The sequence below is a fragment of the Triticum dicoccoides genome, chromosome 6B (assembly GCF_002162155.2).
Source record: "Triticum dicoccoides isolate Atlit2015 ecotype Zavitan chromosome 6B, WEW_v2.0, whole genome shotgun sequence".
Taxonomy (NCBI): Eukaryota; Viridiplantae; Streptophyta; class Magnoliopsida; order Poales; family Poaceae; genus Triticum; species Triticum dicoccoides.
Window position 1 is genome coordinate 512,798,939 of NC_041391.1, and position 9,192 is coordinate 512,808,130.

General features: G+C 43.8%; 1 protein-coding gene across 2 annotated transcripts; it reads left to right on the forward strand.

The window, feature by feature from the left end:
- Positions 1–3,460: 3,460 nt before the first annotated feature.
- LOC119325377 (SPX domain-containing membrane protein OsI_08463-like) lies at positions 3,461–8,332 on the forward strand. Of its 2 annotated transcripts, none has more exons than XM_037599128.1 (12): positions 3,461–3,631; positions 3,755–3,858; positions 4,987–5,061; positions 5,240–5,360; positions 5,500–5,811; positions 5,938–6,042; positions 6,136–6,590; positions 6,679–6,983; positions 7,084–7,253; positions 7,340–7,530; positions 7,638–7,771; positions 7,878–8,332. In XM_037599128.1, exons 3-12 carry the CDS (start codon positions 5,009–5,011, stop codon positions 8,114–8,116), a joined length of 2,085 nt encoding a protein of 694 aa, XP_037455025.1. In that variant the 5' UTR covers positions 3,461–3,631; positions 3,755–3,858; positions 4,987–5,008; the 3' UTR covers positions 8,117–8,332. The 2 variants fall into 2 exon arrangements, with proteins under 2 accessions (XP_037455025.1, XP_037455026.1); XM_037599129.1 differs by having other exon boundaries at positions 4,993–5,061.
- The last annotated feature ends 860 nt before the right edge of the window (positions 8,333–9,192 follow it).

Here is a 9,192-nt window from a genome sequence, read left to right on the forward strand (position 1 = left end):
TACCTATGGATTAACTAAGATCCTTCAAGTAAGTTGTCATGTTGCATGCAATAAAAATTGCTCTCTAAATATGTATGACTTATTAGTGTGGAGAAAATAAGCTTTATACGATCTTTTGATATGGAAGCAATAAAAGCGACGGACTACATAATAAAGGTCCATATCACAAGTGGCAATATAAAGTGACGTTCTTTTGCATTAAGATTTTGTGCATCCAACCCTAAAAGTACATGACAACCTCTACTTCCCTCTACGAAGGACCTATCTTTTACTTTTGTCTTATACATTATGCAAGAGTCATGGTGATCTTCACCTTTCCTTTTTACATTTTATCCTTTGGCAAGCACCTTGTGTTGGAAAGATCCTAATATATATATCCAATTGGATGTAAGTTAGCATGAACTATTATTGTTGACATTACCCTTGAGATAAAAGGTTGGGAGGAACACTATAAGCCCCTATCTTTCTCTGTGTCCGATTAAAACTTCATACCCATAAGTATTGCGTGAGTGTTAGCAATTGTGAAAGACTAAATGATAGTTGAGTATGTGGACTTGCTGAAAAGTTCTTATATTGACTCTTTCCGATGTTATGATAAATTGAATTACTTCAATCACCGAGATTATAGGTTGTTAGTTTTCATTGAAGTTTCTGATTCATACTTGACATGGTGAATAGATTCTTATTTTAGCATAAGAAATTATATGACAATATGTATATATGTTGCTGTTATAAGAATGATCATGATGCCCTCATGTCCGTATTTTATTTTATCGACACCTCTATCTCTAAACATGTGGACATATTTTTCGATTTCGGCTTCCGCTTGAGGACAAGCGAGGTCTAAGCTTGTGGGAGTTGATACGTCCATTTTGCATCATGCTTTTATATTGATATTTATTGCATTATGGGCTGTTATTACATGTTATGTCACAATACTTATGCCTATTTTCTCTTATTTTACAAGGTTTACATGAAGAGGAAGAATGCCGGCAGCTGGATTCTGGGCTAGAAAAGGAGCAAATATTAGAGACCTATTCTGCACAATTTCAAAAGTCCTGAAACTCCATGAAAGTTATTTTCGGAATTAATAAAAAATAATGGGTAAAGAAAGTACCAGAGGGGGCCCACACCCTGGCCACGAGGATGGGGGGCGCGCCCTACCCCCTGGGCGCGCCCCTGCCTCGTGGGCCCCCTGGCAGCCCTCCGGTGACCATCTTCTCCTATATGAAGTCTTTTACCCTGAAAAAAATGATAAGCAAGCTTTAGGGATGAAACACCGCCGCCACTAGGCGGAACCTTGGCGGAACCAATCTAGAGCTCCAGCGGAGCTGTTCTGCCGGGGAAACATCCCTCCGGGAGGGGGAAATCATCACCATCGTCATCACCATCGATCCTCTTAGCGGGAGGGAGTCAATCTCCATCAGCATCTTCACCAGCACCATCTCCTCTCAAACCCTAGTTCATCTCTTGTATCCAATCTTTGTATCAAAACCTCAGATTGGTACCTGTGGGTTACTAGTAGTGTTGATTACTCCTTGTAGTTAATGCTAGTTGGTTTATTCGGTGGAAGATCATATGTTCAAATCATTTATGCATATTAATACCCCTCTGATTATGAATATGAATATGATTTGTGAGTAGTTACGTTTGTTCCTGAGGACATGGGAGAAGTCTTGCTATAAGTAGTCATGTGAATTTGGTATTCGTTCGATATTTTGATGAGATGTATGTTGTCTCTCCTCTAGTGGTGTTATGTGAACGTCGACTACATGACACTTCACCATTGTTTGGGCCTAGAGGAAGGCATTGGAAAGTAATAAGTAGATGATGGGTTGCTAGAGTGACAGAAGCTTAAACCCTAGTTTATGCGTTGCTTCGCAAGGAGCTGATTTGGATCCATATGTTTCATGCTATGGTTAGGTTTACCTTAATACTTCTTTTGTAGTCACGGATGCTTGCAATAGGGGTTAATCATGAGTGGGATGCTTGTCCAAGAAAGGATAGTACCCAAGCACCGGTCCACCCACATATCAAATTATCAAAGTAACGAATACGAATCATATGAACGTGATGAAAACTAGCTTGAGGATAATTCCCATGTGTACTCGGGAGCACTTTTCTCTATATAAGAACTAGTCCAGGCTTGTCCTTTGCTAAAAATGGATCGGGCCACCTTGCTGCACCTTATTTACTTTTGTTACTTGTTACCCGTTACGAATTACCTTATCACAAAACTATTTGTTACCGATAATTTCAGTGCTTGCAGAGAATACCTTACTGAAAACCGCTTGTCATTTCCTTGTGCTCGTCGTTGGGTTCGACACTCTTACTTATCGGAAGGACTACGATAGATCCCCTACACTTGTGGGTCATCATTGTTGTGGCTTGTTGGTCTTGTGAAGCGTTAGCGCGACAAATTCCCAATTGTCTACTAAAACCATTGTTCAAGAAATTGGTAACTGGTAGCTTCTTAGTTGGCCTGGCAGTAGCGATTAATTGGTGAATGTGCCTATTAACTGAATTAATCGGTAGATTAAATAGGATCTTGCCAACATATATCTAGCTTTTTTTATGTATTATATCATAATATTATGCTCTGAGCTATGTAATATACCACAAAATGCTACTGTTTGGTCAAACCCTAGCTATTGAGGAGCGAGAGGGGGATGGGAGGGTCAAAGGAGAATTTTTCTGGCCTTTGTAGGCCCACATGTCAATGAGTCAACAACGATTAATCGGTCTAACATGCCAACTAAGGCCAACTAATCGGCCTGGCAAGTTAACACGATGAATAGATGTTATTCGATTCGGCCACCCTATGGGTAGAGATTAACTGACATGTTAACTGATTACTCGGATGAATTCTCAAACAGTGACTGAAACAAGGTCTGCCCGACTCCGATGCGGGAGGGATAATGATGACAACGCGCCTTCGACTTGCTACATTGCTTGTAGTTGTCACTAAGTGGTCTAGGAACCTGAATGTAATTTCTGTTACTTCTGGTTCTTTGTACCGCCTTGACAACTGATGAATATATTAAAAGTTTTTTCTGGAAGAACTCCTTTGATTTTGTAAAAAAAAGTCCTTTTATTTTGATAATCAAATAAAATAACGGTTTAGAAAGAAAAACCTAGTTGAGCCAAAGATTAGTGGCCGAGTTACCCCACGCACAAAACCAGGGGCACTGAGGCGAGAGGCGTTTTTGTCCACAGCCACGGCCATCCTATGCCAAAACGGGGCCGCGAGCCGTCCCGTCCCGTCCCGGTCGAATCCGCCACGTCGGCATCGGCGACACGAGGGCGACGTCCCGGCCGCAGCCAACCAGCTCCTGTCCCGCCCCGCCCCGGCCACATCCCCGGCGACGCCCCCCTCCATCTCCATGTACTCCTCCGTCCTCTCTCCCTCCCTCCCCTCCCCCACCGTCGCCTCTATAAATACCACCCTCTTCCTCTCTCCCTCGCACCTCCGAAGCCGACCACGCAACATACAGCCGAACCTAGCCATTGCATTCGCACACATACTATACTGGTATACATACGCGCGCCATTGCCATTGCGCCGCGCTCTTCCGAAATCCCGGCCGCCTCGTCTCCTTCCGGTGTCTCCCGTTCGCAAGGGATAACTGTAGGTACGTGCGTATCTGTTCTCCTGTCTTTTGATTTTGGTTGGTGCAGGCCCTGTGCTGAATCTTTTCCGAAAAAAAAAGAGAAGGCCCTGTTCTGAATGCGCGATCGATTTGCCGGTGTTGCAGGCGCGATCGGTTCGTTGATGGTCATCTAATTCAGAGCATTGTTTCCCCGAGCGAAAGGGATCGACCCAACAGGCGAAGGAAGGAGCCGCCGGAGAACACGCGCGGTAATTCCAGCCCCTTGTCCGAAACAGAAATAGCACTGTACTCATTTTCATTCAGAAGGATCAGAGACTCGTTTCCCTCGGTGTGCCTCTGCCGGCTTAATTATGGATCCGCCTGAAGTTTTTCTTTTTAACAAAAAAAATTCGGAATACCTTTCCCGTTTCCCGATTGATGATGCCAGAATCCCCTCTCACTGTCTCGCCGGAGAAGAACCATCTGCATTTGCGCAATCGCCCCCCAAGATCGCCGGAGCACCACGGCGGTGATAGGCCATCCCCCTGAGTTGAGCGGTGGTTTTCTATGTTTATTTTAAGTAGGATACTGACAGGAGAAGCAGAACACCACGGTCGCCGCTAGCGCACATTTATGTTTCTTGACGTGTGACCCTCAGCCCTCTCTGGGCCGTTTGCTCCTCATCATCCGGCCCGATGGTTCACTTTCCTGTAGCACACTGACTATTTGGCCGACTGTACAATAGAAACAACGAGAAAAACTGGACGGGCCCACATGTCAGTGACACAAAGGTAGGTGCCTTTAAGGCACCGAAGCTGTGTCCAGAAAAACTGCACCGGCGCCGTTCTGGTACAGTGCTACTGTAGTCTGAAGGTGATCCATTGCTCTTGTCCAAGGCACGTTCTTTGCAAGGCCAATTCAGAAAAGGAATTGTGTGTGCGCTTTAATAGAGATGCTTAGCTCTTGGGAGACCTTGGAGCCATTTTATTATGTGCCCTCTCTAGGGTTTTGTCTCACTATGTCACTCGTCGATTCTGTGCCATCTTGCTACGTGCCCTATCCCTTTTGGAGCTGTCTCGAATATCTCAAGCTTTTGCCACACATGTTAACATTATCTTAGGTTCTCCACTTATTAAAAGCTATTATTTCTTTGGTCCATGTACGCACTGACATGCCTGGCTTTGGCGCTTAGTGTGCGCATTAGTTTTTTGTCTCAAGCTCGTTAAGATCTTTTGCTGAAAGCTACATATTAGCGGTGTGTGTCTTTCTTAATTTACTCTGGCATCTGAACCAATTATCTGGCTGGTATTCTAAAGTGTTGACTAAATCGAAGTATTGTGCTTGAGTTGATTGGTTCTAGCCTCTATCGCTATGCTAACGATTTTGTTAATTTTTAGTTTCAGGTAGCGAAACGCCAAGATGGTTAATTTCGGGAAGGTACTGGCGTCGGATCAACTGGAGGAGTGGAAAGAGTATGTTGCTTGCTGCTCCAAAATTCAGTTCCATGGCATTTTACTGTTATGACTGAATTGGTTAGATATGCGTAAATTATGTGTCACTGTTTTTTTGACGCACTGACAAAAAATATCAAATTATAAGCTTGTTCAATGACCATTTGGAATCTTATGAATCATTTGCTCACTTTTCCAGATACTATATTAATTACAAAATGATGAAGAAAAAGGTAAAACAGTATGTTCAGCAGACTCAAGATGGTGGCAGAAATCATGAACAGGTTCTTAAGGAGTTCTCAAGGATGCTTGACGAACAGGTAAAACAGAGCTGAGTTGCTGATAGATTCTTATTTTCATATAGAGGCTTTATTATTGATGCATTCGTTCGACCATCAATGCTTGTTCTTTTTTGCCTCACGCCATCTGTGTTCATGACAGTTTAATTCTTCATTGCAGATTGAAAAGGTTGTGCTCTTTCTACTGAAACAGCAAGGTCATCTTGCTAGCAGGATCGAGAAATTGGGACAACAGCGTGCCATACTCACGGAACATTCTGAAATATCACAAGTTTCTCAAGTGCGAGAGGCGTATAGGCAAGTTGGGCTTGATCTTGTGAAGCTCCTTAGATTTGTTGATATGAATGCTACTGGGATCCGGAAGATTCTTAAGAAGTTCGATAAGCGCTTCGGCTATCGGTTTACAGATTATTACGTCTCGACTCGTGCAAACCATCCTTATTCTCAGCTTCAGCCGATCTTCAAGCAAGTGGTAATTTCACTTTATTGCATTTTCAGTTCATAAGTGGGCTTTGGTGCATTTTCTTTTATGGTGGCTGCCCTTGATTCCTTTTATTCGTCATCATTTTTTGCACTTATGATGCAGTTCTGAATGCAGGGTATCGTAGCTGTTGCTGGTGCTTTGACACGTAACCTTGCATCTCTGCAAGATCACCAAGGAAGCTTTATATCCATCTATGATCATCCATCAATCACCTTGAAGGTCTCTTCTAGGTTCTCAGCTGCTTCCATAATCAGATAATCCAATCCTCATATAGGGTCTAAATGAATATCTATACTCCTTTTCTACGTGCAGGACCCTGTCATCGAACAAATAAATAATTCAGTACAGAAACTCACGCACAGCACAACCTTCCTTACATTCCTAGGACAACACGCAATGATCATTCCAGAAGACGTGCAAACTAGCTCGGAAGATCTCGTCGATGACCAGAGCTACCATTTCATGTCGCTGATGCTCAACCTAGTGAACACATTCCTCTACATGGTGAACACATACATCATCGTGCCGACTGCAGATGACTATTCGGTGAGCCTTGGAGCCGCAGCGACTGTTTGCGGTGTGATTATCGGGTCGATGGCAGTTGCCCAAGTGTTCTCTTCAGTATATTTCAGTGCCTGGTCCAACAGGTCATACTTTAGGCCCCTCGTATTCAGCAGCATCATGCTGTTTTCCGGGAACCTGCTGTATGCTTTGGCGTATGATCTGAATTCTCTAACTGTTCTCATACTTGGCCGGCTGCTCTGCGGGTATGAATTTTCTTTCTGTTCCCTAATTTACTGTTGTCATGTTTAAAATGTATATCTGATCGATCAAATCGGCCACTTTTGTATGCAGGTTGGGTTCTGCCAGAGCCGTGAACCGTCGGTATATCAGCGACTGTGTGCCTCTCAAAATCCGGCTGAAAGCCTCTGCAGGGTTCGTCAGTGCTAGTGCGCTTGGAATGGCATGCGGTCCTGCGCTGGCTGGTTTGCTGCAGACTGAATTTAAGATCTATGCAGTAACTTTTAATCAGAACACCTTGCCCGGGTGGATCATGTCCCTTGCTTGGGTTGGTAATTTGATTTGGCTATGGATTTCATTCAAAGAGCCAGATCACTTTGCTAAAGAGAATGCTGTCAACACACAGTCATCTGATTCCGGTAATCCTCGTCGTCTGCTTTGTTCAAAAGCAACTCTTGTCATGATCATGGAAACTAGGCTCCGGATACATTTACTGACTTGAATTTTTTGCCGTCATAGGCCATGGACGAGATGATAATTTGGAGGGCGGTTTAGCACAGCCTTTGCTCACAGAGGCAAAGGAGAGGCAGGATGAAAATGCAGACAACAACGAAAACGACCCTAAAGAGAGTCATAAAGCAGCAACATCGATTGCCGCAGCATACAGATTGCTCACGCCATCTGTGAAGGTTTCCTCCTAACCCCTTGAATCTGATCTCTTTTTGTAGTTGTTGAATGTACTCTTTTTGACGCGTGCTCTTCACAAATATATCAGGTTCAGTTATTGATCTACTTCATGCTCAAGTTTGCAATGGAGATTCTACTCTCCGAGTCTAGTGTTGTCACTACGTTCTATTTCAACTGGTCCACGAGCACGGTGGCCATCTTTCTAGCTGTTCTAGGGCTGACGGTTCTTCCGGTCAACGTCATCGTCGGAAGCTATATCACCAATCTGTTCCAGGACAGGTAACTTGTGTGCTTTCATCACACCGCACGCTATAGAGCAGTTCCCTTGTCTTGACCTGTGCAGTTGTCCGGCCGTTTCACATCCCTTTTTCTTTCTCCATCTGAAGGCAAATCTTGGTGGCGTCTGAGATCATGGTCCTGATCGGCATCGCCTCGAGCTTCCACTTCGGCTCCAGCTACTGCGTCGCGCAATACGTCGTGTCGGCTCTCATCACGTTCGTATTCGCCGAGGTGCTCGAAGGTAAAGAACCTAATAACAGTCCACCACCGCCAACACGGAGTATGAAGGAAGCGTTTCCTTTTCTGAACCTTGCATTGCGATTCTCACCTTTGTCTGAACATCGCAGGGGTGAACCTGTCCCTCCTGTCCCGGGTGATGTCGTCGAGGCTCTCCCGGGGCACCTACAACGGCGGGCTCCTCTCGACGGAGGCCGGGACGCTGGCCCGCGTCGCCGCGGACATGACGATCACCGCCGCGGGGTACCTGGGGCAGAGCCAGCTCCTGAACGCCACCCTGCTGCCGTCCCTGGTGATCTGCGTAGCCTCCATCGCCGCGACGTTTGGCACTTACAACACCCTGTACTGACAAACGGGCCCCCTCGATGTGCATCAAGTTAAGCATGGATCAATGCGCGCGCGGTGAGGCCAAGCTGCTGTTCGAAGCTTTGCAGCGTCGCTGTAAATGTTAGGCCATCGCTGCCAGTGCTAGGTGCTGCGTTTGTGTGGCGTACGGAGGCTTGTGGTATCAAGCTAGCAAATGTTGTAGCAGACACACGGTTCTAAATAAAACTGTACTGACCCATCCAGTGCTCCAGATCGTGTAAGGTACTCGCAAGGCAACGCCAAGAGCTAAAAAGTACGTAAAGATTTGGATATTTGGACAGAGCCACACCGTTCCGGTGGTTAGGCTTTTTTTCTTTCCTCACGCTCGTGGCAGCGGTTCCTATTTCACGCTTAGGTCGCAAACGTGAATTTGGGCCGGCCCAAGTGGCGCAGGCTCCCTCTTCTAGGTTTTTTTCTTTTGGTTTTCCCATTTTCGTTTTCACTTTTTTTCTGTTCTTTTTTTTATTTCGTTTTCTATTTCTATTTTTCTCATGTTCGTTTTCCCTTTTTTTATGTTTCTTCTTTTATTTTTCCTTTCTTTTTTTCTTTATTTTTAGTTTTCATTTTCCGAACATTGTTCCAAGTCCATGAATATTTTTTAAAACCTTAAAATTTTATGAAATTGTGAACATGTTTTCAAATCATGAACATCTTCTATAAATTTGCAAACATCTTTGAAAATTGTGCACCTTTTTAAAAAAATGTAAAGTTTTTTTGAATTGGCGATTTTTTTTAAATTCACAAAAAAATTTATTTTGACCAACATTTTTTTGAATCAGCAAACATTTTTTGAATCGCTGAACATTTTTTGAAATTGGGGAATAGTTTTTGAAGTTCATTATTTTTAAAATTTGTAAACATTTTTTAAATTCATGAACATTTTTTGAATCATGGACAGCTCTTGAAATTAAGAAATTTTTTGAAATCCTGGTCATTTTTTCAATTCGATATTCGTGAACAGTTCTCAATGTAAAAACACAAAAAACAAAAGAAACAAAAAAGTGTAAGAATAAAACAAGAAAAAGACAGGAGCTCTCAGCTCCCACATGGATCAACCCA